The sequence below is a fragment of the Phoenix dactylifera genome, chromosome 3 (assembly GCF_051530095.1).
Source record: "Phoenix dactylifera cultivar Ajwa chromosome 3, Ajwa_hap1_PhDact_Kaust_v1.1, whole genome shotgun sequence".
Classification (NCBI taxonomy): domain Eukaryota; kingdom Viridiplantae; phylum Streptophyta; class Magnoliopsida; order Arecales; family Arecaceae; genus Phoenix; species Phoenix dactylifera.
The window spans coordinates 7,096,809-7,124,473 of record NC_143192.1 but is presented as its reverse complement, the minus strand read 5'-3'; the positions used below and the strand labels follow the sequence as shown (position 1 = coordinate 7,124,473).

The window sequence follows — 27,665 nt, the reverse complement described above, 5'->3', positions numbered from 1 at the left end:
ATCTCTGTGTTCTTTCACAAAACACACACACACAAATAAATAGGCTCGGTGAACCTGTTGGCTGCCTTTATATACGTAAAGCAATTATATCTGCAGACCCTTCAACCCATTCAAGTGACTGTGTAGTTCTGGCTATTACTGGGGACTCTCGGGCATTGTCTTATTGTAGAGTGGGAGATACCAAGTGGACAAACATAGAAGAATCTCCTGTGTTGCTTGAGGACATCATATATTGTGAGACTCGGTGGACTGTGCCTAGTCCACTTGATCGGCCCAGCCACGTTTGGGTCAACCTCATGTGCAACGCATGTGAGATGAAAATGGGAGGAAGATTCCGACTGGAGTCTTCTTCCTCCCTCCCGATCGTGGGGAGGATTCCTATTCGATCGTGATGGGATTGGAAGTCCATCACAATCTAGAGACCGCCGAATAAGGTTTGGAAAACTCTATTTATAGAGCTCCTCCTCTGTCCTTCGAGTTCATCGAGATTGAGCTACCGACTCCTAGCTTCTCCGATGTCTTCCTCGATTTGTTCCTAGAGAGAGAGAGCCGTCGGAACTCCGCCAGACCGAGGTAAGTGTTCCACATCCTCTTCTCTTCCTCTCTTGGTCCTTCGGTCGTGACCCAACTTAGCTTTGAGCCGGCTAATCGCCGGAATGTGATTCGAATGAGGGTGCTATGTTTCGGCCCGTATTTACTCGTCGTTGGCCGTGTGTGCTGCCGTTGGCCGTCGAGGTTGGTCGAGCCTACCTCACCACCTTTTGCCTTCATCGAGGCTGGCCACCACGACCGCCCCTGGTTCCGATCGAGAAGGGGGAACGAATTTTCTATTTTGGAGAAGAGGAAAAGAGAACCTCTCTCTGTTCTTTCTCTCTCTCTTTTCTCTCTTGTTGGATTTTCTCTCTCTTGATTCATGGCCATATATGTTGCTTGATCGTGGTTGACCCGTAATTTCTGATTGAACCTAGACTGAGATTCTTTCTCTTCTTCATCATTTCTCTCTATAAAATTTCTCTCTATTGGACTTTCTCTCTCTACTTTCTCTAAGGTAGTTGGATGCAGTAGGAACACTTCACAGTAATTTTGGATTGATTCTGGTGAACAGCCCTGATTCATAGTCATCGGGCGGCGTGTCAGCCCCCGCTATGGTCCTTACCAATACTGTTAGATTTGATCATCTCCGATCTCTGTTGAATCATCTGTTTCCTAGTTCGAGCATGATTCAATGAATTTCACTTTGATCGGATTGACCTAGATGTCAGACATTACTGCTTGGTCAGCCTTGTGGGGGTGTTGGAATTTAGACTTGATCTCATTAATACTTAATAGGTTGAATGGATTATATAGGTTATATTGCTGGAACCCAAACCCAACTTGTTTAATAAATAGATCAAAACGGATTAATTTGTTTATGACCAAAACCTATTTAGCCTAAACCTAAATTTGTTTATTATGGGTTGGATACTGGTCGAGTTGATTGATTGGGTCACTTTTTGCTAACCCTATTTGTATCCCTTGCTTCTTCTGATAAAAAAGATTAATATCTTATTTAAATGGAGAGAAAGTGAGAGGAAAGAAAATGAGAAGAGAAATCTAATTTTTCTTTTGTTTGTTTAAAAAAAGAAAGAAAAAGATGGAAAGAGAATTTTAGAAAAATCACTTTTTTCTAGCCTAGAAATTTTTCTCTTGAACTTAGAGAGATTTGGAGAGAATAATGAATGCCCCTAAAATTTACATTTATTCCTCCTTTGATCCCAAAGTGGATGCTCTAATAAAATATAGTTTTTTTCTCTTCAACGTAACATTAAAGATAGAATTATTTATTTTCTCCTCTCTTTTCTTCATCATCCTATCCAAATAAAGTTTGAATAGGACGATGAAGAGGACATATATGCACAAATGTTAGTTATCATTGTAACTGCATTGATTTGCCACTAGCTTAGTTGGATCCATCATACCTAATACACCTTGGAGCCGACCACAACCGATGTGGCAAACCGAGCAATCAGAGCTCGCCATGAAGCCCTTAATCAACTAACCAAACCCAGCATATGGCTAGCTCATAGGCATATGGAGAGTCTTTCGAATTTCAAAATCTCTCTCCAACTGGTGACATCTTGGCCACGATCGAGAGTAATTTCCTTAACCGCATAGGCGAGATGCATAGACGAGATGCATGGGACATGATGTGCGAACGAAACGGCAGCCCATAACCTTCGGGACGTCCGACGGGTTACCAAAAATGGTCGATCTGCACGCCCGAATCCTTCAGCCACGAGCACCGACCCTTTCTTATACAAACCAATCTCGAGGGACTCTTTAAGTAAGTGTCCTTGAGCCCTCATATACTGTGTCATCGCTCTGCCGCTCTCACGATGCCTCCATTGTTTTTTGAGAGTCTATCTGACTTAGGCATTAGAGAATCCTCCGTTGGATACTCTCTGATAAGAGGACTTCTTCATCTTTGCTGGTCCAGGTTAGATCTGACATTGGAGCGAAGATTCGAGCACGATCTTCTCTTTCCAGCACTAATAAAAAACGATCGGTGTTGGAGCCATCACCATCCGAGCATATCGATCACCATCTAGCTATCTCAGTGGTATATCGCGACCTTTTACTGTCTTCTACAATCTAAACAGTCAAGTACTAAGCTCTTTAGCGACTCAGCTAGCTCGGTGCCTCGGTCAAATCAATTCTCGGCGTCAACAATATCTAATTATATAAGCAAATAACTCTCTTCTCACCTCTTTAAATTTGTAAGGCATCGTTTTCATCATTCTTGCGCCTCTTCTTGTCTCCATTGTTCCTTCGTAATCTATCCGTTTGGAGAGCGATGGCTGCTAAGAAAGACAAAATTAAGAGGGGGTCCCACTGCAGCAGCGGTGGTATCAGCCGTGGATCGTATAATATTATCCCGTTTCTTTTATCTCACAAACTTTTTGAAACGCGAGCAAAATTCTCCGTCCGTTATCCGTCTCTCGGCTTCCTTTAGGCAGAACCTCTCGATGCCTATAACTATACGATGCCTATAAAATTAAGCCATGCTTCCTCTTCCTCAGTCTTTTTCATACATGACATCTCTCTACTCTGACAAGCTCAGTATCTCCAAATGGATTCCTCTCTGGTCCAAGTAATATTCTTTCCCCATCTCCTTCTTCCTCCTCTATATCTTTTCCAATTCCACTGCCCATCTCTTCTCTGCTCTACCTCAACTCAAGACCAGCTCCCTGGTTAGCGCCTCCCCCCCCCCCCCCCCCTCTCTCTCTCTCTCTCTCGCTCGCTCGCTCGCTCGCTATACGATAAATTCATACTGCATATGAAATCTTTGTAGTTTTATGTTCTCTACATCTTTCTAATTCTCTATATAAAAGAGATCATCATCTTCTCTTTTTTAAATATTTTTTTTCTTAAATCATGATATACTACACACGTATGATCGCCAGCTTTTCCATATAATATATAGTTTTCTTACTTTAGTAAGAAGACAATAATATAATACAGACATGTGATGGTTGTTGGATAATACATAATAACATCTTAGCTTTGTTCTTTTTTGAAAGAAAAAAAATGAGTGTCATCATTGAATTTACTTATATTCTGTCTATATTTCCCAATAATTCTTTTTTTGATTGAAAGGGAGCTATATTTCTCAATAATTGCCTAATGGTTTTTGCAGCAAAGGCATGATCACATGATAAACAAGAAAGACCGATATTGGAAGACATATTTCGGAGAATACAGCTTGGTCAGTATATCACATAATTCAATGGTTTAGGTGGAGTGGAAATATTATAAAGAAGGCATCATGCCGGATTTAATCTTATTTGTTTCCCTGCGCTCACAGTAGATTTTCTGGTGGCTTGTACCAAAAAAGAAAATAGAGAGAGCTTCAAGAACTATGGTTTTTTGCTAGAGAGTAAGGTTTCAAATCTTGCAATCACTATTTTTTATTATGGTACTGTTGCTGTTGAACAGTTCAAAACTGGATAGGATAGGGATTAGACACCAGCATGGTATCATTTCCAGAACAACTAGTTAGCATGTAACTAAGAAAAAGGAATCAAGATGTTTTAAAACCAACCACTTGCAATTTTTAGGGAAGGATCAATTATAGACACCAGGTACTTTTTGTGGCCCCAGAGCAAGTATGTCCACCACTGGCCAGCACACAGACACAGGGTTGCAGGAATGTTTTATAATTTAGTTGATAAAATTGCATCAGTGTGACACAGCAGATCTGCTGAAACTAGAATGACCTTTACCAGTAACCTCTGAGCAATCTAAAGATGCCACCATTTGGAAACTATATGAATTTTATAATGAAAGAAATACAAAGAGACTACCAAATGAGCTTACAAGAGTGTTTCAACAGGATCTCTTTGTTCCTCTACAAGAATTCTTGAGGCTGATCCAAGCTTAAGCATTGTGATTCTTGACTCTAGAGACAGCTTGCTATTCAGCAACAGAGGAGGAAGGAGAGGGAAAGGAAGATGGGGTTCTGGTCCCTGTTAATGGTGGCATCCATGCCAAACTTGCAGGTCTTGCTTGTAGGCCTGCTTGGAGCCTTTCTGGCATCTGGGTATATTAATATCCTGTCAACCAATGCGCTAAGAGATGTGAACAAGGTTTTCAGAAGAAATAATGTGTTGTTTAAATCTCCCTGATTATGATTTTTTTCGCTTCTTGTTGTTAATATGCATTTGATATACAGATCGTGTTTGCCGTGTTCTCCCCAGCCCTCGTGTTTGCGAGCCTATCTGAAACGATTACTCTCCAAGACATCCTTTCTTGGTAAGTCATCTGATTCCTAGTCTCCTAAGTGACAATTTGTTTCAAAATGACTCAATCTTCTGACCTTCTAAGGTGGTTTATGCCCATTAATATTGGCATCATATTCTCAATTGGAGGAATCCTTGGATGGGTAGTGGTGAAGATCTTGAAACCCGAGCATCATCTTGAAGGCCTTGTAATTGCTAGCTGCTCAGCTGGTAAATAATTCTCATTCTATGACTGAAAATTTGATGAACGGATCTGCGGTCTTGGCCGTTTGCAGACATAATCTTAGTCCTCTAGCATCCAAATGCAGGTAACCTGGGAACTTTGCTCTTGATCATTATCCCAGCAATCTGCAATGAAGATAGAAATCCATTTGGGGAGTCCAGTGATTGCAAAACCCTGGGACTTTCCTATGCATCTTTTTCGATGGCGGTAATGTCTTCCACTCTATGTAGTAAGTAGCCATAACATGGTGCTTATAGTTCAGAGATAAGATAATAACAACAATTTCGAAAACAATCAAGATTACCCGAAGGCAAATATTTCCAATGGTTTCTCTCTCAAAAATTGTAGACATCTCACTCTTGTTCATGCAGCTAGGGAATTTCTTCATATGGTCACATACCTACAGTCTTATGCGGAAATCGAGTGTTCTTCATGAAAAAATCCATAGTGAAAATGGGATACAATTTCCTGAAAATGATTCAATGACCAGTGTGGAAGCTCAAAACCAGTACAAAGAAGGACGTAGGGATCAGGAAGCTTTGCTTCTGCCACCAACTAAACCTACTGATGGAGCTGCACAACATCAAAGTGTAAGTACTATGTACCAGTTCTCAATGTCCTGGAATTCATAAATAAGATAACAATTTTAATTATAAAAATCTTCTTAGCATAAGAAGTAAATGATTGATTCTAATTATGTTTAAGAGATGGTGATGATGATGATGATGATGAATAGAAAGAAACAAATGAATCCAATTGATTGAATTATCTTTGAGATATTTCACTATGCAGATTGTCCCACTGTTATCCAAAGGAGAGGGTAGTGAAAATAAGGTGAATTTCTGGATGAGCCTAAAAGCAACTCTACACCAGATTTCAAATGAATTGCTAGCACCACCAACTATTGCCGCAGTAATATTTTTTTTATATATACAGTCCATTCATCAATGTTAGTATAAAACTTGTGTTGATCAACAATTCTTTACCTTTCGCAGATTTTTGGCCTTGTCATTGGCATGATACCATGGTTAAAATCACTTATCATAGGAGCCACTGCTCCACTTAGGGTGATTCAGGACTCCATCTCATTACTAGGGTAACTGCTATCCTGTTTCATCACTATCTAAATAATCTCAACACTTGTTCTGGTCTTCCTCTCAACTCATGCAGACTTTCCATATTTTCTTATCTTACTCTGTGGAGTCTTCGTCGCAGGGATGGTTCGATACCTTGCGCCACTCTAATTCTTGGAGGCAACCTAACCCCAGGTGAGCTGTTCTTCAGTGAAGGCTCAAGAAACTTCATCTTGTTATTTTACTGAAAGCTTAAGAACTCTGTAACTTGTACCCGAAACATACACTGATCTTCCTTGATAAATATAAACAGGGATCCGTGGATCAGCAGTAAAGCCTGTGGAAATTGTAGCAATTATCTGTGTGAGGTATGTGATCCTTCCCCTCTTCGGGATTGCCGTGGTAGAAGCAGCAGGAGAGCTTGGGTTCCTGCCACCATCTCCCCTCTTCCAATACATGTTACTGATACAGTTCACTCTGCCACCCGCCATGTCTATTGGTATAAATGCTTATGTTTACTAATCTTCTTTCAGTAGTAAATTTTACAGCATATGAATGCATTGGCCATCTAATCAGAAGAACAGAAATGTCTCTAGTTTCTGATGATGGGACTAAAGATTGGAAATGGAATGCAGGTACCATGGCTCAGTTGTTTGATGCAGGTAAGGAAGAGTGCTCTGTCATCTTCCTGTGGACCTACTTGGTTGCTGCCATTGCACTTACAGTTTGGTCGACAATATTTATGTGGATCTTGTCCTAAATGTAATAATGATATGATATGAACCGAAAATATTATGCTCCACCAGCTCTTGTATTCGATTAAAGAATTCTGCTTCTGAAGCAATTCAGCCCTTCCTCTTTCACAATAACAGTATAACAATCTCTCTCTCTCTCTCTCTCACTCACTCACTCAAGCACACACACTGACACACAGGGTGAGGGTAGCTTCAATAATTGAGAACTCTTAACTGAGCTAACATTCAGTGCTCTCACACGTCAGTCACAACCACATCGGCTACAATAATTAAGAGACAAAGCGATATGGATTCCTCAAAAAGGTGGCCAAAAAGCTGTCATGGTATAGTTGTATGGAGATTATCTCTGGTGTAGTAGATGCTCTCACAAACCCCAAATATTAGTAAGAGATAGAAGTTGCTAAAGAAATAGCAGCTCAAGAGCGAATCGGTAATCAAAAATTCCTGGAAGTGATAGGATGCAGCAGAATCACACTTTGAGGTACGAAAGTCAAGACAAAATCTATCTAAACCTCAATCAATACGTAACGATAGGATAAAACATGAAAACAGAGATTCATTTTTCTGGTTTTCTTGTCAATTCTATCCATGGCTGCCGGCCGAAAGAAGAGTGAGGGGACGTCGTGGCCTCATTCAGAAACTTGGTCGGGGGTCCCCTGATTAGCCCCGCCGGCCTATTCGATCGAGAAGGACGCTCTTTTAATTGGGCAAATTGTCATGCCTCATCTCACTTGCATGGGCATGCGACATACAGCCGAATACCTATGAAGTGTGCCCCATAGGATATGCAAAAAAAAAAAAAAGTACATATAGTAACAGTGCAGGTAACTAAGATATTAAGACTTCTTACAATAATAAATATACATAAAATAAAGTTCAGCAAATTTTTGAACTCGACTGTATATCATTTTGTTTAAAAAAAAAAAAAAGGAGGATTGATTGTAAATCCGACCTAAGATCCTATCCGCATTAATTATCGGCATATGAAATAGGTAAAAGAAACAAAAGTGAGCTAAAAACCCTTCTAAGCTACCTCTATGTCTAGTTCAATTAACCGTAGTATGTCAATTCTTATAATATAAGAGTTTTAGTTATAATTAGAAGAATGATGAAGAACATAAAATATATATTTCAAAAATATTTAATGCATCTGATCAAAAATTAAAATTTCAAATCGATGTATTTAACCATTCACATTCTCTTCTAATCTTTACGATAATGACCATGATCAGCCCATGGCAAATTCTGGAAGAGATTAACTTTTGACTACAATATGCCTTCAATCGATATGCGCCATTGATCCCTTTACTGGAGACCAGGAAGGAGACTAGCTCTGAGATCATTTGAAAAATATGCTTTGTAATAGCATGTGTTAGTGATCACCCTACTGATGTGGCCCCAAAAAAACTAGCTCCCAACTTTAATATGCCATCAATCAACATGCACTGATGATTGTCCCACTGGAAGCCAGGAAGGAGACTAGATCTTGACTTGTGTGATCATAGTTAGGCTAGAGAACAAATCATCATCACGAATAAAATAGACAATATACCAATGCAACAATAATGCAAATTAATACCCTAATAAATCATTTCAATGCTTGATCATGTATTTTTAGAATTTCATATTTATGCAAAGCATACACAACGTATAATATATAGATATACGGATAATATGCAGAGTTAAATTTCAATATATAAAACAAATCATGTATACGAGAAGATATTAAAATAGACGTACTTACAGCTCAACTTACAGGGCACAAGAAACTCTCTCATTATATTAGGCGTGACCGATACAAAAGTATTCCCTAATGGTTAGATTCGCTTCTAAAGCAAAAGATATCATTAAAAAAAAGAGTCTTAGCATATATATTAAGGATCTCTAGGTTCGTGGATTGGTAACGGCCCCAAGGTAGGGTCCAATCTTTGTCCACACAACCAAATCTAACCTAATATCCAAAGGTCTCGATGACCCCTTAGATCTAATAATTAACTTTAACCTAGCACTGACATAACCATTACTCAATAAAATAGAGTTCGTAGTTACCTAAATATGAAGGAGTAGTCCCGATCATGCCTACCAGCTATCCTAGTCCTAATTTCCACCTAATCAAATTGAGATTCTTGGGTTAGATTTAATGTTGCAGTTAAAAGGAAATTAAGCTAAATGGTTAGGATTAGGCTCAGTCTGGACCCAAATTAGGGAGTGTACTCAGATAACCTCCTATGGTCACCGATAGGGTGCAATGAGAGAGATATGCAGAGAGAGAAAGTGTGAATGAAAGAAGAGGGAATTGAAGAGGGGAAGAAGGGGCATGAACAAGAAAACTCTCTTGAAATAGAGGGAAAATATGGAAGGGAAAATAAGTCTGGTGGTGGTTAGAGGCTGCGTCATGGGTGACAGTGGGTCCGTAGCCAGTAAGTGGCAACTGGCGTAAAAGAGGCAAAACAAAAGAGAAGAGGCGGTGGGATAGGATCTTGGCCGGTTGAAAGTCCAAGAGATAGGGCTCGGGCATAGAGAAGAAAATAAGAGAGATCCTCAATAAGCTATAGGTGTTTGAACATGATTACATGACTAGGATCTGATATATACTTCTTTAGCATAAAGACATGGAACACATCATGCAGCTCTACCAAACTTGGAGGAAGAGCCAAATGATAGGCCACCTCTTCGGTCTTATCTAATATCTTGAAGGGCCCCATATATCTCGAATTCAAGTTTTCTCGAACTTCAAATCTCGTTGCACCCTTCGTAAGAGATGCTTTGAGAAACACATGATCTTCTCTTTGAAAATTTAATTATCTCCTATTATTAGCATAATTCTTTTGTCTACTCTAAGCAGTGAGGAGCTGCATCTGGATGAATTGGATCTTATCCATTGTTTGCTGAACAATCTCTGGGTCTAATAATTTTCTCTCACCCACATCATCTCAACAAATTGAAGGTCTATATTTTCTTCCATCCAAAGCTTCAAAAGGAGTCATCTGGACGTTAGGCTGATAGACCCTCATCATCTCATCCCATAAACTCTTCAAATCACCATCAGCCAAGCTTGGTTAATGTTGGTAAAGAATCGGAGAAGCAGCCCATCAAAACATAACAAGCATTTATTGTTACACCTATCTTGTATCTTTTACATTTGATATGCAACAAGAGTATGCTTTGCAATATATTCTACTAAGCCAAGGAAGGAGAATGATGATACCAAGCATATACATAGATTGATCATTGATGGTGAGGTGAACGTGATAATTCTTTTCTCCATCTACCAAAGCTGTGATGTTGTATTCATGTTCTAATATATCAGCTCTTTTTGTTTTTTTTTTTTAGTAGCTATTGTTGCTGGAAATTGGACCCGGGGGCAATCTTCGGTCGAGGAGAGGGAGCGGAAGGTGGTTACTCACGGCGAGGCGGTGGTCCGTCGACGGGCGGCGTCCTCCGTCTGGGGCGATCGGAGAGAAGGAGCGGCTGGTTCCCGTGGCTGGGCGACGATCCGACAGTGGGCGGCGTCCTCCGTCTGGGTGCCTGCACACGGACCGGTGGCCGGGTCTTCCGGCGCCGGCCCTCCGACGCTCAAGTCAGGGAGGGGGCAAATCGTGTAGAGTAGAGGTCAACAGTGCTTGTCCCGAGTATCGATTTTCCAACCCCCTTTTATAGACCGGGGGTCGGTTTACCTGCGATGTAACGGGGCGAAGCCGTAGTACGGCTCGGCATGTCGTTCAGGTCGGCGCTTGGTCAGGCGAATCATTGCACTGATGTCAGCGATGAGGGCGTCGTACAACCCGAACTAGCACGCTACCAGGCGAATTTATTGCATCAGTGTCGGAGGTATGACCGAGATCAGAGACTTATCACAGTCGACTAGACTCTGCTGGGCTTATTTGCCGTGGAGAGCTGGGAGTCCGTAGATGACAGGAGTCACGTGCATTAATTGTTGAGTGAGCCGGAGATCCACATTTATTGTGGAGTAAGCCGGAGATCCGCATTTATTGTGGAGTAAGCCGGAGATCCACATTTATTGTGGAGTAAGCCGGAGATCCGCATTTATTGTGGAGTGTGCCGGAGGATCACAGCGGTCATGCGCAATAAATGCCGGAGGGGCGTCATAGTACGGTCTCTGGCCGGACCTCGGAGACGTACGGCCGTAGTAGGTGGCTGACAAAAGTAGGCCTCGGACATTGGGGTTTCTCTTAGGTCGGAGGTTCCGAGTTCGGATGCCGACTTCGGCCTTCCAGGGTCGACGATTGTGCGGCTTCTTAGGGGCATTCGTGTCATTTGGGGGGAAAACCTTATTCCCCCAACACTACCCCCCGACTTCCGAGTTCGAGCGGCTTGTGGGCTCGGACGTAGGAAGTAAAGTCCATCGTTAAAGTTGAGGGGCGAACTTCGTCCGCACCCTCATGTTTCTTGGAATTTTCATGGTAGGACCTGCGCCCTTGGGCGTTTCGAGGTTACTTTGTTCGGCGAATTAATGATGGGGTCCATATCCCTACGTCTTTCGAGGCGACTATAGCGGGGGCGGTGTCTCTTGGATTACCGAGGTTGCTTTGCGAGGCGGACCCAGGATGAGGGTCCTCGGGTTCAACGAGGCGGCGCCTCGGCCCCACAATCGAGAGTTCCCGCTCATCAATGAGCATGCCATTTCGGGTTTCAAAACGGACACGCGGCATGACCAGGGGTCGGACGCTTCCGATTTCGTGTTACCGGGTCATAATTTCGGGGGAGTGGAGGCCACACTGGGGCTCCACGTGTCCCAGATTTTATTAAACGAGGGGAGCGGGGGTGCCGTCCGCTCATTCTTCGAGGCGGTGGGATTCTGTGGACCCATAATGAGGTCCCGAGATCCGATGGGACAACACTTTGATTTCGTATTCGATTTATTGATCCGGAGTGGATGCAGTGCCTCGGCCTCAGAGGTCGCCACGTGGCGCAGCCCGATCGGGGGATGGGAACCGACCCCATCGATCTGGGCCGTCAGGGGGGTCTATATAAACCCCACGAGTCTGCCCTAAAGGTCTTGTTTGGCTTCCCCTCATTTTCGTCGTCTTTTTCCCCTTGTTTTCTCCCTCAACCGAATTTTGCCGGCGGTGCCCGGAGCAATTTCCGGCAATGTCCAGTAGGTTTTCTTCCAGTTTTCACTAGAGTTTCCTCTTTTCTTCTCCTCGCCAACTTCCATTTTCTGCTCTTAATTTTTACTCCATTCTTCTGTGAGAATGGGCCTCGGTCCCGAAGAAGTTGGGTCGAATATGTCAGAGGAGGAACTGGAGACAATCCGCTCCCGTTTCTTCTTCCAGCCCGGGTTTCGTCTTGAAACCGCAGGGCCGAGGGACAGGGTGACGCAGCCGCCCCCAGGTCGGATCGCGGTTTACCGCGAGACACTCTGGGCGGGCCTGCGTTTTCCCACCCATGGGTTCGTGAGCAGCTTGCTGGCCGAGTACCAGCTCGTCCCGGCGCAGTTGGCTCCGAACTCATGGAGGACCATAATCGGGTTTTTGTCCCTGTGCCTCGGGCACGGGATCCCGATCACAGTAGGCCTTTTCCGCCGGTGTTTTCTGTTAAAGAAGAACCCGGCGGACGCAGGGTGGCTATATTTCGCCTTTCGGGGCGGTATGTCACTCTTCCGGGGCGCCCCTTCCTCGATCCATGAGTGGAAGTTGAAGTTTTTCTTCCTGGCGTCCGCGGCGCCTTGGGGGTTTGAGCCGAGGTGGGGACACCCACGGCTGAAGGCCCTCAACAGACTCTCCGAGCCCACGGGGAGGGAGCTGAGGATCCTAGACTCTGTGCGAGCCCTCGGGAGGGACAACGACCTGACCGAGCTCCTGCGGGAGGACGCCCTGGCGAGCGTGGGTCTGAGCTCGGCGCGCCCCGAGGGTAAGGGCGGCTACGTTATTTTCACTCTTTGTCTTTCGCTTTTACTGCCACTGGCCTGACACTTAACAAAATTTTTGATTTCAGATATTCCCCGTATGCCGACCAGTAACACGTCGCTTTTTTCCCGCCTGAGGAGGCGGGAGGCCGAGGCCGGGGGGGCTAATCCCCAGCCTCGGAGGAGGGCGAGGACAGACGGCGCTTCCTCGTCGGCCGGGACGAGTGGCCCCGAGGCGGGGGCCCCTGCGGCCGTCCCGAGGCGGGAGCGGGTGGTCAGTGGTGCGGGCCCATCGGCCCCTCCTTGCCCTGCCCCCCTTGCCCGGCGGGGGGAATCGTCCGCGGCCCGGCCGCAGCAGCCAGGACCCGGGCCTGCCCGAGGCCCCGAGGCGAGCGGCTCCGGGACCTCGGGTTCGATCGTGCCGAGCTCTTCCCGAGCTTTCCGAGAAGAGTCGGTTGAGCCGGACTCTTCCATTCCTGAGGGGAGCTCGGCCTTTCAGGACGCCGAGGTCGCACGCTCCATGTTGCGGCGTGCAGTGCTTCCAGCAGACCGGGCCGTGTTCCGGGGGATTTCGCTGGAGGAGGTCGCCGGCAGTGCTTACTGCAGCACCGCCCGGGTAAGTTCCCTTCTTAATTTTCCGGAGTTATTAGCGTGCATACGTGCCTTTCAACTCACAATACCCTCGCTTCTTCTTTCTTTTTTTTTTTTTTTTCAGCATATTCTCGAGCTCGACACCATGGCGTTCCTCGCCCACGGGTATCGGGAAGAAGTTCGGCAGCTCGGCCAGCAGCTGGAGCCGGCCAAGAAAAGAATCGCCGAGCTAGAAGCGGTGTCGGCCGCGGCCGAGGCTCGGTGGGCGGCCACCGAGGCCGAGCGCCTTGCCGTGGTGGGGGCGCTTGAGGAGGAGAAGGCGGCTCACGCCATGACCAAGGCAACCATGCGCGGCACGGAGGCGCGCTTGGGGGAGGTCCAGGCCAGGGTCGCGGCCCTCGAGTATGAGGAGAGGGCCCTTCGCCTCCGACTCGAGCAACTTGAGGCCCGGGAGAGGAGGGCTCTCGAACGAGCCGAGCACGCCGTGGAGCTCTTCAAAGAGTCGCAAGAGTTCCGCGACATGTTGGAGGAGGAGACGGTCGACGGTTTCCTCCGAGGCTTCGAGAACTTCCGAGAGCAGGTGCGCCTGTACTGCCCTCAGTACGACTTCTCGACGGTCCGTCCGAGGGAGGACCGGGGCTGGGGGTCCGACGTGTGAGCCCTTCCCACCATCCTGACATCCGAGGCGGGAATATATGAGCAAGACCCCGCCGAGCCTTCGACGGGGGTAGCCGAGGCGGACGGTGTCATGGAGGTAGCTCTGGCGGCCGAGACGGACGTTGTCCCGGAGGTGGTGCCCGAAGCTCCTGCTCCCGACCCCGAGCCTGTTCCGGAGGAAGGTCTTGAGGTCATCAATGTGCCGGACGACCCCCCGGATGTGGCCCCCGCCGCTTAGGACTTAGCATATTTTTCTTTTCTTTTTCATTGTATCCGGGGTCGGCCCTTGAGCGGCCGACTTCCAATTTTGTAATTGGCCTTCCGGCCCTTTGTTAATGAAAAAGTATTTTTGCCATTCCGTGTTCATCTTTCCCTCTGTTGTCGTGACCGAGGCCAGGGCCTTAGCGAACCGCCTCGATGGCCTAGCTTTGCATTTTAATTTCCGGGCTGCTTAACGAAGTTGCCCTTCTTCCCGGGCTACGCCTTAGCCTTCTCGGGTTCCAGTCATCCCGACGAAGAGGAGCTCCGAGTCTTGAGTTTTTTAGAAAATTTCTCTAAGTCCTATAGCTCGGATTTGGGAGTCGTGGAGGTCATTGCGTTTAGCCTTTAGGGAAGTCCCAAGGCGTCGAGGTCGGGCCTTAGCCCTTTAACTAAGATCGGACTAGGTCTGTGCGTGCCGCTAATCGGGGAGTTTAGTCGGGTCTCCGAACTTAACTCCAAACCCCTCAGAGGGAGCGCGGGCCAATAGACAGGTTATTACCGAAGGTTTTCGTAGTTATTGTTCTCGGACTCTGCCGAGACTTCGGTGAGCAAGGCTGGGGTTTCCAGAGATTGCCTTGGTACCCGTGTTTGGCTGGCACATTCGTGGCCGGGACCACTTTTTCAGCCGGACGTAGGAGTTTACGTCGAAGAGCCGAGTTGGGCACTAATTTATGAAATCCTCTGTACCAGTTTCGGAGACTTGACGAACGGTGCATGCATAATGTAATTAGGAGGTCGATCCTAAGCCGACCCGTTAGAGAGGCCCGACTTTGGGGCGAGATAAGGCGCCAACATTAAGATTCCGCTCAGCAATATGTAAATAAAATTTGACAAGGAGGGCGTCCAGTTGAATGTACCTCTTTCATTCTTAGAGTTATGCTTCGCATGGTGGAGTAGGCTGCTTCCCTTCCTCGTCGACCTGCGGAGTCATTTTTAACTTTAAGGGGGCTCGGGCTTCTCACGGACCCGACAGCACCCGCCGAGGTTGAGAGGGCTTGGGGAGACTTTATTGATTTGTAGCTCTTTGCGAGGTCGAGGGAGTTTGAGACCCTGTGGTCGGACCTCGGGGCACCTCAACTTTGGTCGAGGGGTCTTGTGTCGGGTCGGCGGGTCTGCGGACGCTTTGCTGACCTGTGGTACCTCCCGAAGTCGAGGGAGTCTGATTCTCTACGGTCGACCCTCAGGGCATCCCGACCTTAGTCGAGGGGGCGCTACGGGGGGCCGCGAAGGTACTACCCGTCTTCCCGAAGTGTCGAGGGGTCTGGGTACGCACTGTCGACACTCGGGGCATCTCGACCTTAGTCGAGGGATCGCTCGCTTCGGGGATCGGGGATCGTCGACCGCTCCTGGGGGTCCACTTCGTGGCGCCCCAGGTGGAGCCACCCTTTCCACCCCTCACGGCGCCTTCCCGAGGTCGAGGGAGTCTGGTTCTCTACGGTCGACCCTCGGGGCATCCCGACCTTGGTCGAGGAATCGTTCGTCAGGTCGAGGGGTCTGGGTACGCACTGTCGACCTGCGACGCTTCCCGAGGTCGAGGGAGTCTGGTTCTCTACGGTCGACCCTCGGGGCATCCCGACCTTAGTCGAGGAGGCGCTACGGGGGGCCGCGAAGGTACTACCCCGTTGTTGGTGATGAGCGCCACGGAGGGCCGCGAAGGTACTACCCCGTCTTCTCGAAGTGTCGAGGGGTCTGGGTACGCACTGTCGACACTCGGGGCATCTCGACCTTAGTCAAGGGATCGCTCGCTTCGGGGATCGGGGATCGTCGACCGCTCCTGGGGGTCCACTTCGTGGCGCCCCAGGTGGAGCCACCCTTTCCACCCCTCACGGCGCCTTCCCGAGGTCGAGGGAGTCTGGTTTTCTACGGTCGACCCTCGGGGCATCCCGACCTTGGTCGAGGAATCGTTCGTCAGGTCGAGGGGTCTGGGTACGCACTGTCGACCTGCGAAGGCACTGTCGAGGAGGCGCTACGGAGGGCCGCGAAGGTACTACCCCGTTGTTGGTGATGAGCGCCACGGGGGGCCGCGAAGGTACTACCCCGTTGTTGGTGAAGAGCGCCACGGGGGGCCGCGAAGGTACTACCCCGTCTTCCCGAAGTGTCGAGGAATCCTGCTCCATTCCACGTTTCATCGTCTTGCGATTCTTTCCGAGGTCGAGGGAGTTTGGGACTCTACGGTCGAGCCTCGAGGCATCCCGATTTTGGCCGGAGAATCTGAGGATCAAAGACGACCCAATATTAAAAGAGGATTACAGTTATCAAGGTGAGAGAAGTATTTGCAGAAAAAGGAGCTGAGTCCATTGTCCTGATTGTTTTGAACCCCTTAGGGTTTCATTGGTAATACATCCGTAGATTCTCGGAGTTCCAGCTTCGTGGGATCAGAGTCCCCTCCAGGGACTTCAATTTGTACGCCCCTGGTCGTTGTACCCGGGCGATTTGATACGGCCCTTCCCAATTTGGGGCGAGCTTTCCTTGCTCGGTCGGTTGAGAAGCCTCGGCTCTCCTGAGGACGAGGTCCCCTACTTTGAAGAGCTTGGGCTTGACTCTGGAGTTGTAGTATTGGGCCGTTCGCTGTTGGTATCTCGCCATGCGAACCCGGGCGACCTCTCTCGTTTCTTCGACAAGGTCCAAGTTGCTCCTTAGCTGGGAAGAGTTGGTGTCGGGGTCGTAATGCTCCACTCTGGGAGAAGGCAGGCCGATCTCCAACGGGATGACGGCCTCAGTGCCGTATGCTAGGTTGAAGGGGGTCTCTCCCGTGGGTAGTCGGAACGTAGTCCGGTACGCCCAAAGGACATTGTACAAGTCCTCGACCCACTGTCCTTTGGACCGATCAAGCCTAGCTTTAAGTCCCTGCAAAATAGTTCGGTTAGTTACCTCGGTTTCCCCGTTTGTGGGGTAGTCCGAATCGGCAGATTATAGACTTCCACACGAAATCCCGCATCTTTTACTCGGTGATCCGGGCGACAGGTTCGGCCTCGACCCATTTGGTGAAATAGTCGATGGAGACGACCAGGAACTTTCTCTGTCCGGTGGCGAGGGGAAAGGGCCCCAGGATGTCGATTCCCCATTGGGCAAACGGCCAGGGGGCGATGATGGAGGTCAGCAGAGCTGAAGGTCGGCGCTGGATATTGGCGTTTCGCTGGCACCGATCGCACTTGCGGACGAAATCTGTTGCGTCTTTTCAGAGTGTGGGCCAGTAATATCCCTGTCGCAGGATCTTATGGGCCAAGGCCCGGCCCCCCAGGTGATTTCCGCAGATCCCTTCATGGACCTCTCGGAGAGCATAGTCCGCCTCGGAGGGGCGGAGGCATCTGAGAAGGGGGGAAGTAAATGATCGTCGATAGAGCCTGTTCTCGTATAGGACATACCGGGGGGCCTGGCGCTTGATTCGGCGAGCCTCCATCTCGTCATGAGGTAAGGTTCCGTCCTGAAAGTAGCAGACGAGCCCGTCGATCCAGCTTGGCTCGGAGCCGATGCACATGGTAGGCTCGGGTTCCTCCGTGCTGGGGGTCTGAAGATACTCGAGCGCGGTTCCCTTAGGAAGCTCGCTCATGCGGGAGGTTGCCAGCTTGGATAGCTGGTCTGCCCTGAGGTTTTCCGTTCTGAGAATGTACTGGATGTTGAAAGAATTCAGGGCAGATATGAGTTCCCGCACCTTTTGGAGATACTTTTGCATGGATGGCTCTTTAGCTTCAAAATCTCCTTGGACCTGGTTCACCACCAGCTGGGAGTCGCTGAATGCCGTCAGGTCTCCCACGTTTAGTTCTTTCGCCAGTTTGAGCCCGGCGATGAGGGCCTCATACTCGGCCTCATTGTTCGAGGCCGGAAACTCGAGGCGCAGGGCTTGCTCAGCCACCACTCCGTCTGGACTAGTGAGGATAAGTCCGGCCCCGCTACCCCCCGAGGTCGAAGACCCGTCCGAGTGCAGGACCCATGGCTGCCTCGGGGCCTCCTCCGCGGGTCCAGATGGCAGCTCGGGGTCGTCCGGAAGGGTGCACTCCACGATGAAGTCGGCGAGTATCTGAGCTTTGATAGCCGGCCTGGGCCGATATTCGAGGTCGAATTCCCCGAGCTCGACCGCCCATTTGGCGACCCTCCCCGCACGATCCGACCTCTGCAATATTTGCTTCATGGGCTGGTCGGTCAATATAGCTATCGTGTGGGCTTGGAAGTAAGGCCTGAGTCTCCGAGCCGAGATGATGAGAGCGAAGATGGTCTTCTCAAGTTTAGAATATCGGGTCTCGGCATCCCTGAGAACCCGGCTGGTGTAATAGACCGGCTTTTGGAGCTTGTCCTCTTCCCGGACGAGAACTGAGCTCACTGCGGCTGGGGAGACGGCCAGATATAAGTAAAGGACCTCGCCTTTCCGGGGCTTGGTGAGCAGCGGGGGAGAAGCCAGAAGGCTCCGAAGCTCTTCAAAGGCCTGCTGGCATTCTTCTGTCCACCGGAAGTCTTTCGGCCGTTTGAGGCTCTTGAAGAAGGAGAGGCAACGCTCGGCCGACCGAGAGACGAACCTTCTCAGGGCGGCTACCCGCCCCGCGAGCCGCTGCACCTCCTTAACTGTCTTTGGAGGCGACATCTCTTGCAGTGCCCGGATTTTCTCCGGGTTGGCCTCAATTCCGCGCTGGGTCACTATAAAACCCAGGAACTTGCCCGAGGTGACCCCAAACGCGCACTTCGCCGGATTGAGTTTCATTTGATATTTTCTGAGCTTGGCGAACGTCTCGTCGAGATCGACTATGTGGTGTTCCGCCGCTCGGCTCTTCACCAACATGTCGTCCACGTAGACTTCCATGTTCCGGCCGACCTGGTCTTTAAAAATCTGGCTGACCAGCCTCTGATAGGTGGCCCCAGCGTTTTTCAGGCCAAAGGGCATCACCTTATAGCAGTAGGTGCCCTTGTCGGTGATGAAGGCCGTCTTCTCCTCGTCTTCTGGCGCCATTCGGATTTGATTGTATCCTGAAAAGGCGTCCATAAAAGTTAGCAGTTGGTGTCCCGAGGTGGAGTCGACGAGCTGGTCGATGCTCGGGAGGGGGAAACTGTCTTTTGGGCAGGCCTTGTTCAGGTCGGTGTAGTCCACACACATACGCCATTTTTCGTTGGCCTTCTTTACGAGGACTATGTTGGCGAGCCAGTCCGGGTAGGAGACCTCCCGGATGAAGCCGGCTCCGAGGAGTTTGTCCACCTCCTCGGCCGCAGCTCGTTGTCGCTCGGGGGCGGAGCCTCTTTTCTTCTGCTTTACAGGCCTGCTGGTTGGTTTCACCTGAAGTCGGTGGACCATGACCTCAGGGTCAATTCCTGGCACGTCCGCGGGCGACCAGGCGAAGACGTCGGCATTATCCCGCAGGAAGCTGACGAGGCGATCCCTCTCATGGGCGCCGAGGCCGGAGCCGACCTGCACGGTTAGCTCGGGAAAATTTTCTCGTAGTGGGATTTGAATAAGGAGCTCACCGGGCTCTACTTGCTTCTTCCAGGGGGTGTCCCTCGCATCGAGGGTTTCTATGGGGAGTGAAGGGCGCGTCGGGCGGTCTGGCGCCTCAGCTGGTTGTTTCACTGTGTGGGCCGCCATGTAGCATTGCTTGGCGACCAGTTGGTCTCCGCGGACCTCGCCTACTCCTTGGCCGGTGGGGAACCGCATGAGTAAATGGCGAGTTGAAACCACGGCTCGAAGGGTGTTTAACCCTGGGCGCCCAAGGATGGCGTTGTAGACCGAGGGCAGACGGACCACCAAGAAGTCCATCCTCACAGTGCTCTCCCGGGGGGCGAGGCCAACTGTGACAAGGAAGCTAGCCTCACCTTCAACCGAGACCGCATCTCCGGTAAACCCGACTAGCGGGGCATTGATTCTCCGGAGATGTCCTTCTGTCAACCCCATTTTTTGGTAGGCATGGTAGTACAAAATGTTGGCTGAACTTCCATTGTCAACTAGGACACGCTTTACATCAAACCTATTTACAATCATTGAGATGACCACAGCGTCATCGTGAGGGGTCTCGACCCCTTCTAAGTCCTCGTCCGAGAACGAGATGACTTCATCAGTACGTGGGCGCTTCGGGGGTGTTCCCTGGGCGGCCGTTCCTGCCGAGGCCCGCCCAATCATGTTGATGGTGCCGGCGATGGGCCTGTTGTCGCCTGGATTTTCGGTTGGTGCGACATTCTCCGCCGGCCTTCTTTCCTCAGGTCGATTCCTCACGAACCGGTTGAGTACTCCCCGTCGGATGAGCGCTTCTATCTCGTCCCGGAGTTGGAAGCAGTCCTCCGTGTCGTGCCCACGGTCTCGGTGGAAGCGGCAATACTTCCTGGTATTTCGGGAAAATCCCGTGTCTCGCATAGGAGGCGGGGGTCGGAAGAAGTCCCGACCCTCAATTTCCATCAGGATCTCGGCCCGGGGAGCATTGACGGGTGTATAGTTCTCGTACCTCGCCTGGTACATCCGGGGCCGTGGTGGAGACCTCGGACGAGGAGGTGTCCTCTGCTGAGGTCGCCCCTGCTGACGGGGCGGACTCCTCAGTCTGGGGAGATTTTTCTCTCTGCGGGGAGACCGGCTCCTTTGTCGGCCGCGCTCCTCGCGGCGCTTCTTCTGCTTCTTAGAGGCGGGCTCGATTGCTCCCCGCCTGGAGGCGACTGCCTCCTCGGCCTTGGCATACTTCCGGGCTCGGGCCAGCATTTCGGTGAAGTCGGCCGGGAAGCTCTTCTCGATGGAGAAGAGAAATCGGTAGGAGCGAACCCCAGTTTTCAGAGCCGACATGGCTATCGACTGGTCTAGCTCGCGGACCTCCCATGTGGCGGCGGTAAAGCGGTCCAGGTACTCTTTGAGGGACTCCCCCTCCTTCTGCTTGATATCCAGGAGGGAGTCTGATGTCCGTCGCTGGCGCCGGCTGGCAGCAAAGTTGGTGGCGAACTGCCTGCCGAGCTGCTCAAAGGAGGACACCGTGTTCGGCTTCAGTCCAGAAAACCAAAGCCGAGCGGTCCCTCGGAGGGTCGCTGGAAAGGCTTTGCAGAGTATGGCCTCCGAGGACCCTTGTAGGGCCATGAGGGCCCGATAACTCTCCAAGTGGTCGAGGGGGTCGGTGATTCCGCTGTAGGGCTCCACCTGAGGCATTTTGAATCTCGCGGGAACCGGCTCGTCCTCGATCTGGCGGGAGAAGGGGGACTTGGCAGTGAACTCAAAGTCCCCTTCCTGTCTTGCCTTCTTGCCGTGGAGTGCCGCAATCTGGCGCTCCAGATGCTCAACCTTTCGGTCGAGCTCCCCCACCCGTGGGATTGTCGTTGTGGTTTGCGCCGGCCCTTGGCGGTCCGGGGTTGACTCCGCCTCGGAAAGTTGGGGTCTCCGATCGAAACCTTCTCCCGGTAACTCCCTACGGGGAGCAGCCCGTTCTCCGTTGTTGGCTCTGGAGGAGCCATGCAGATTTTGACTGGGGAGAACCGGGCCGTTGGGGAGACACTCCGGCGGGGCCTGGGCCTGCGGGGGAAGCGCCGGTGAAGCTTCCACGCGCCGTAGGCCCTGAACGACGGCGGCCAGGGCCTGGACTTGCTGTACCAGGGCATTGAACTGTTCCGGCTGGACCTGAGGACCTGGGTCAGCTGGAGTTGGGGAATTCTGGACGGAGTGTCCAGGACTTTGCGGGGGACGCCGGGAGACGTTAGAGGCTCCCTTACTTCTCAACTCCATGACTGCTACTCGGGCCCTTCCTCTAGCGCCAACTGTTGCTAGAAATTGGACCCGGGGGCAATCTTCGGTCGAGGAGAGGGAGCGGAAGGTGGTTACTCACGGCGAGGCGGTGGTCCGTCGACGGGCGGCGTCCTCCGTCTGGGGCGATCGGAGAGAAGGAGCGGCTGGGCGACGATCCGACAGTGGGCGGCGTCCTCCGTCTGGGTGCCTGCACACGGACCGGTGGCCGGGTCTTCCGGCGCCGGCCCTCCGACGCTCAAGTCAGGGAGGGGGCAAATCGTGTAGAGTAGAGGTCAACAGTGCTTGTCCCGAGTACCGATTTTCCAACCCCCTTTTATAGACCGGGGGTCGGTTTACCTGCGATGTAACGGGGCGAAGCCGTAGTACGGCTCGGCATGTCGTTCAGGTCGGCGCTTGGTCAGGCGAATCATTGCACTGATGTCGGCGATGAGGGCGTCGTACAACCCGAACTAGCACGCTACCAGGCGAATTTATTGCATCAGTGTCGGAGGTATGGCCGAGATCAGAGACTTATCACAGTCGACTAGACTCTGCTGGGCTTATTTGCCGTGGAGAGCTGGGAGTCCGTAGATGACAGGAGTCACGTGCATTAATTGTTGAGTGAGCCGGAGATCCACATTTATTGTGGAGTAAGCCGGAGATCCGCATTTATTGTGGAGTAAGCCGGAGATCCACATTTATTGTGGAGTAAGCCGGAGATCCGCATTTATTGTGGAGTGTGCCGGAGGATCACAGCGGTCATGCGCAATAAATGCCGGAGGGGCGTCATAGTACGGTCTCTGGCCGGACCTCGGAGACGTACGGCCGTAGTAGGTGGCTGACAAAAGTAGGCCTCGGACATTGGGGTTTCTCTTAGGTCGGAGGTTCCGAGTTCGGATGCCGACTTCGGCCTTCCAGGGTCGACGATTGTGCGGCTTCTTAGGAGCATTCGTGTCATTTGGGGGAAAAACCTTATTCCCCCAACAGCTATCATATCATTTAGCTCATTATTGTACAAACCAACTTCTCTGTCTCCCTTGCCCTCTTTAAACTTCCCCACGCACCCCCACCCCTCCTTTTGTGTTTCAGAGAGAGTCGTGGCTTCCTTTCTCTCTTTATTTTACTGCAAGAACGCAAAGCAAGAGGGTCCCAGCTGCAGCACCGGTGCTTTTCAGCCTTGGCTGCGTCTGGCTGCGTTAACTCTTGCTCCTTTTCCACCAACTTTTGCGTAGCCAGCTCCGCTCTGGTCTTTATCTAGATGCGAAAACTTCTCTAGCAAACGCCTCCAGAAGGTGACGTTTGTTTTGTCTGGGAAAAGCCATTTGCTTTCCAACAATCTTACACTGTAGATTTTTTTTTTTCTATTTATATATCATTTTTTTGAATTTTTCTCCAAATTTTTAGTTAGACCAGCTAAGCTAGTGGACACGCTCAACTACGAAATAACATCCCAATCAGATCCACTACCGAAGGATCAATCTAACTGCGAAGCAATATTATACACAAATGCATGTGTTTTACACTCTTTTTTTTTTTTTTTTTTTTTTTTGGTGCACGTTGCTTCGCGGTTAGATTAGTCCACTAGCCCAATGATGGCTTTGGTCCAACTAATAATTTTTTCTCTTTATCTCTATAATTTTAGAAGCGACCTCTTCTTCACTCCTCTATACCTACTCATGACCATCTTCCAGCTCAGCCTCTCTCTCTCTCTCTCTCTCTCTCTCTCTCTCAAACATGAATGTCATCCGAGAGCCGTTTCCCTGAGCCTAACAAGATTTCTATTTCCTATTGCTTTCACTGGCCGGAAACTATACATCATGCAACATCCTGGAGTCTTTCTTTTTCTTTTTCTTCTTCTTCTTCTTCTTCTTCTTGAGAACAAAAATCTGGAGTTTCTATTTAGATGCTTCAGCATTAAATTTTTTTTTTACACCATTGTGTTTGTCCAATGAATCCTCAAAATATGACCGCTCTAGTAAATCGTTATCTAAAGAAGTCACAAAGTGTTGAAGAATTCTAGAGGGAGATGACCATGCGCTATAAAATGGAATTTTTCATGTTTTAGGTTTTTTTAAAATTGACAAACCACATCAATGACCCGCCCATAAATATGATGAAATAACAATTACTGTTTTTGTAGAACCATTTGGAGTTGAAAGATAAGCTTGGTTGTTGCACATATCTACAGGTGCCGGTCTTCTCAATCAATCCTCTTTTTATGATGATAAAAGTGGTTCTTTTTCCTCTAAAATCATCATATATCCCTGTTTTTATTTTGTTTTATTTTTGTTTAATTTTATCAGTCTAGCCAATTATATGATTACTGACCTTCTACATTTTTCTCTATATGACTGGCTAATGGTTTCTTGCAGTGAAAAAATGGTATTGTGATTAAGAAGCAGTCTTGGTAAGACATATCCCATAGGATTAAGCTCTGGTGAGTGCTTGCATACTTCAATTTTCCTTCTTTTTCTGAGCAACAAGGCATTATGAATTGCACTGTTCCTACTACTCTTTCTCTCTGATTCTCGGCTATTTGGGTAACTAGGTTGTAACAATTTTGACCGTTAATTTTCTTTTTTTAATGAAAAAATTTAAGTTACCGAGGACTGTTTAAGCCTGAAGAATTAAGTCTAAAATCTTGCAACCAGTAACTGTTTTATGATTTAATCACATACCGTAGCGCAACAGATGACTATTCTTTTTTTCATGACTATATTGATGAAAATTACAGAGCACTCACATAATAAAAAAATGAATTGCTTAATCCACTAGTTGGTGCATTTTCATCAATATAATAAATATCAGCCATTTACCGATATTATCAAGTTATTTATATGTGTGCAAAATTTAAGGTCATTAACTTATATCTGATTTTAATGAAAAGGATCATTAACATTTAATATGAGGTTGGCATTTATAAACATGATTATGTTACTAGCTGCTAAGTTCTCAGTTGGCCAGCAATTGGAGGCCAATAGCTCAAGCTTCAAATAGGCAGGTTACAGCAAATTTTGTATAGGCTAGTTGAATAGCATCCTGGCAGAGAGAACTTAGATTTTCATATGACTCAAATGCATAATTTAAATGACCCAGCTAGCTTGGTGCTTCAACAGGGTCTTTTGTTCCTCCACTATACTTTCTCGAGGGTGGAGATAAACTGAAGCAATCGTATCACTGTTTATAACATTTTAGAACTCAAGGATTTTTGTCATCACAAAAAAGAAAAGGATTGTTGAACCTTAAAGGTGGATTTTGATAATGCAAAATAGCTAAGTCAAAAGTTGACTAATCTATTTGCTTTGACTTTAAATGATAAATTTCAGGAAGCAAAGATGAAACTCTTCAACTACTCTCAAAATGATTATCCATCTGAAGCTCTACATCAAAAGCAAACTCCAAAAGGCCATGAATACATTCCTTGGATACAAGCACAAAAGATTTCATCCTGAGCTACCTCAAAAGTCGACCCCGAAACATTGTCGCTGACTCATGCACCTTGATAAGCCGACTCTAACAGATTACAAGTCGACTCTAGAACAATCTCACAGAACAGGCAAAAAACCAAGAAATTCATCTCATTGACGAGTCGACCTATGAAGTACTCGAACCGACTCCAGTATAGCATGAGCCGACCACAGATAAAAGCTAGTTGACCTCAGAATGACTATAAAAAAAAAAGATAGATAGCTGATGAAATCACTGATTGGCGAATCAACCCGTGGAATTCACGAGCTGACTCTAGTAAAACTAGAATCGACCCTAGAAATAGTCGAGTCGACCTCAGAACGGCCACAATGGAAGGACAGAAAGTAGCAAAAAATAGTTCGTCAAAGAATCGACCCCTGAAATCAACGAGTCGACTCTTTGAAACCTTGAGTCGACCTCTGAACTAAGAAAGCAACTCCACAAGCTCTATAGATGAAAGATAGAGTGCAACAGAAACAGAAGCAAGCTCGGGCTAACTCCTAAAGATCACAAGTCTACTCTTCAAAATCTCGAGTCGACCCTCGAAAATGGTGAGTCGACCCCTCTGTGCCTGATAACTGTAATGGCTAGTTTTTCTGCGAGTCTAAACAACTGTTTTCATCTCACAATGACTCTATTAACTGTCTAACGGCTTAGAATGTGTTCCAACCTGCTTCAAAGAGTATAAATGTATGGAACACCAAAAAAAAGTTATGGTTCGGTTTGATTTATAGGCATGCACGCAGACAACCATTTCACTAATCTACAATGCAGGTATGGGATGCTGATGATTAAAGACAGATCGGAATGCAGGTACAATGGCTCAGTTGTTTGACGAAGGCCAAGAAGAGTGTTCTGCCATCTTTCTAAGGACCTACTTGGTTGCTGCCCTTGCACTTGCAGCTTGGTCAACATCTTTCATGTCTATCCCAAAATTTTAGATTATGTATTGTCAACGACCTTTCATGCCCCAAATTCCCTCAGACGTGATTGTAGAATTCCATTCTTGGGGTTCCCGAGCCTTTCCTCTCCAACTATTACGGGCTCGTTTGGTTCACAGAAAAAGAAGGGGGGGGGGGGGGGGGAGGGGAGTGTAGTTAACGGAAAAGTAATGAGATGCCTCTTATTTGGTTGGAGTTTTCAAAGGAGAGAGATAGAAAAGTTGTATTCCCATGGAAATATGATTCCCACATTTCATGGAAAAGTCTTTTCCATGAGAAACATGGAAAAGCTACTTTCCCATGAGGTGGGAATCACTCCATTTTTATTTTTTCCCAAAAAGAACCTTCAGCATTAAAGAAGTATTAAAGAGGCATTAAAGACCTAATTTTTATTAAAGGTATAATAGGAATTATACATAACTTTCTCATGAAAGTGGACAGTCAATCAAACATAAGCACTTTGGAAATCTGTCACTTTTCCATGGTCAACCAAACATGCCAAAAGTACTTTCCTAGGCATTCTCTTCCTAGAAATCTATTTTTCAGGAATTATATTCCTAGAAGAGAAAATGCTTCCTGCCAACCAAACGAGCCCTACAAGTATTTCTGGATCTCAAAGGAATAGATGACATAATTTGTTTTTCAGTTGATTCAAAAACTTGAGAGCTAGAATATCTTCCCTCTACGTCTGCTTCTCCTGATCATGAGAAACGAGTGGAAATTTTGTACCAAAAACTCTGGAAAGAAGGTAAAAGATTTAGCATGGAATGCTTACAGAAAACTAGGCTTTTCAGAAAGGAGCCCTTCCCACTGCATGTGGAAATCTACGGACACAATGGCAAATCTAAGAAGGATAGAGGATTGAAGAGCGTCAATGAGAATAAGTCATTAAACCAAGATGTAGATGATGAATAAGATCTTGGTGTAAACTGCAGCGTTAAACTTCTCCAATGATACTTTCTTCAATCAATAAATTGAGTTCGTTCTTAGCCCGCATGCAGTTGATTCTTGTCAGTGGTGGTAAGCATTGAGAGTTAGGATCCTTTCCACTCTGCGGTTGATCTGGAAGACGTTAAGCCTCAATCACAGCCGCCCGTATAACGCACAACAGCCATGATTGAGAGACCCACCCAAGGGTTATTTCAAATCTTTTATTTGACCTTAATTTATTTTGTAAGATTCAATCCCTAATAACCTGCTCTAACCTATCAAAACTAATCCTTACAACTCTTACTAGCTAATTTCCAATATGATTCAAACTAGTATTAAAAAAAAAACGAAAAACCATGTAAAAAATATATATCTAAGATCATAACTCAACCTGATCTAAATGGCTTTGAACCAAATAGATCTCTACCTTCATGACCTGAGTCAGGTCAA

At 48.1% G+C, this 27,665-nt stretch overlaps 1 protein-coding gene and 1 long non-coding RNA gene across 17 annotated transcripts; both read left to right on the top strand.

The window, feature by feature from the left end:
* Window positions 1-2,783: 2,783 nt before the first annotated feature.
* On the top strand, window positions 2,784-6,943 carry LOC103704931 (protein PIN-LIKES 7). 15 transcript variants are annotated; one of them, XM_088717618.1, is made up of 13 exons: window positions 2,784-3,230; window positions 3,677-3,745; window positions 3,848-3,916; window positions 4,373-4,625; window positions 4,712-4,791; window positions 4,864-4,988; window positions 5,087-5,208; window positions 5,373-5,591; window positions 5,794-5,913; window positions 5,997-6,097; window positions 6,217-6,269; window positions 6,388-6,442; window positions 6,710-6,943. In XM_088717618.1, the coding sequence occupies exons 4-13, from the start codon at window positions 4,491-4,493 to the stop codon at window positions 6,729-6,731; spliced, it is 1,032 nt and encodes a 343-aa protein (XP_088573744.1). In that variant the 5' UTR covers window positions 2,784-3,230; window positions 3,677-3,745; window positions 3,848-3,916; window positions 4,373-4,490; the 3' UTR covers window positions 6,732-6,943. The 15 variants fall into 15 exon arrangements, with proteins under 15 accessions (XP_088573744.1, XP_088573741.1, XP_088573746.1 ...); XM_026803807.3 differs by having other exon boundaries at window positions 3,042-3,130; window positions 6,388-6,573; XM_026803806.3 differs by having other exon boundaries at window positions 3,042-3,130; window positions 3,845-3,916; window positions 6,388-6,573.
* Window positions 6,944-23,923: 16,980 nt separating this feature from the next.
* Window positions 23,924-26,303, top strand: LOC120104761 (uncharacterized). Of its 2 annotated transcripts, none has more exons than XR_015976083.1 (3): window positions 23,924-24,064; window positions 24,249-24,313; window positions 26,119-26,303. It is a non-coding gene; the product is annotated as an uncharacterized LOC120104761 (long non-coding RNA). The 2 variants fall into 2 exon arrangements; XR_015976084.1 differs by lacking the exon at window positions 26,119-26,303 and adding an exon at window positions 25,203-25,339.
* The last annotated feature ends 1,362 nt before the right edge of the window (window positions 26,304-27,665 follow it).

What these genes read in the sequence shown, in the direction of transcription:
- LOC103704931 (XM_039116503.2), top strand. Translation starts at nt 4,491, where the DNA reads ATGGGGTTCTGGTCCCTGTTAATGGTGGCATCCATGCCAAACTTGCAG. An exon ending in CTCCAAGACATCCTTTCTTG is followed by an intron (nt 4,792 to 4,863) that starts GTAAGTCATCTG and finishes TGACCTTCTAAG; the next exon opens with GTGGTTTATGCCCATTAATA. An exon ending in GCCACCCGCCATGTCTATTG is followed by an intron (nt 6,574 to 6,709) that starts GTATAAATGCTT and finishes AATGGAATGCAG; the next exon opens with GTACCATGGCTCAGTTGTTT.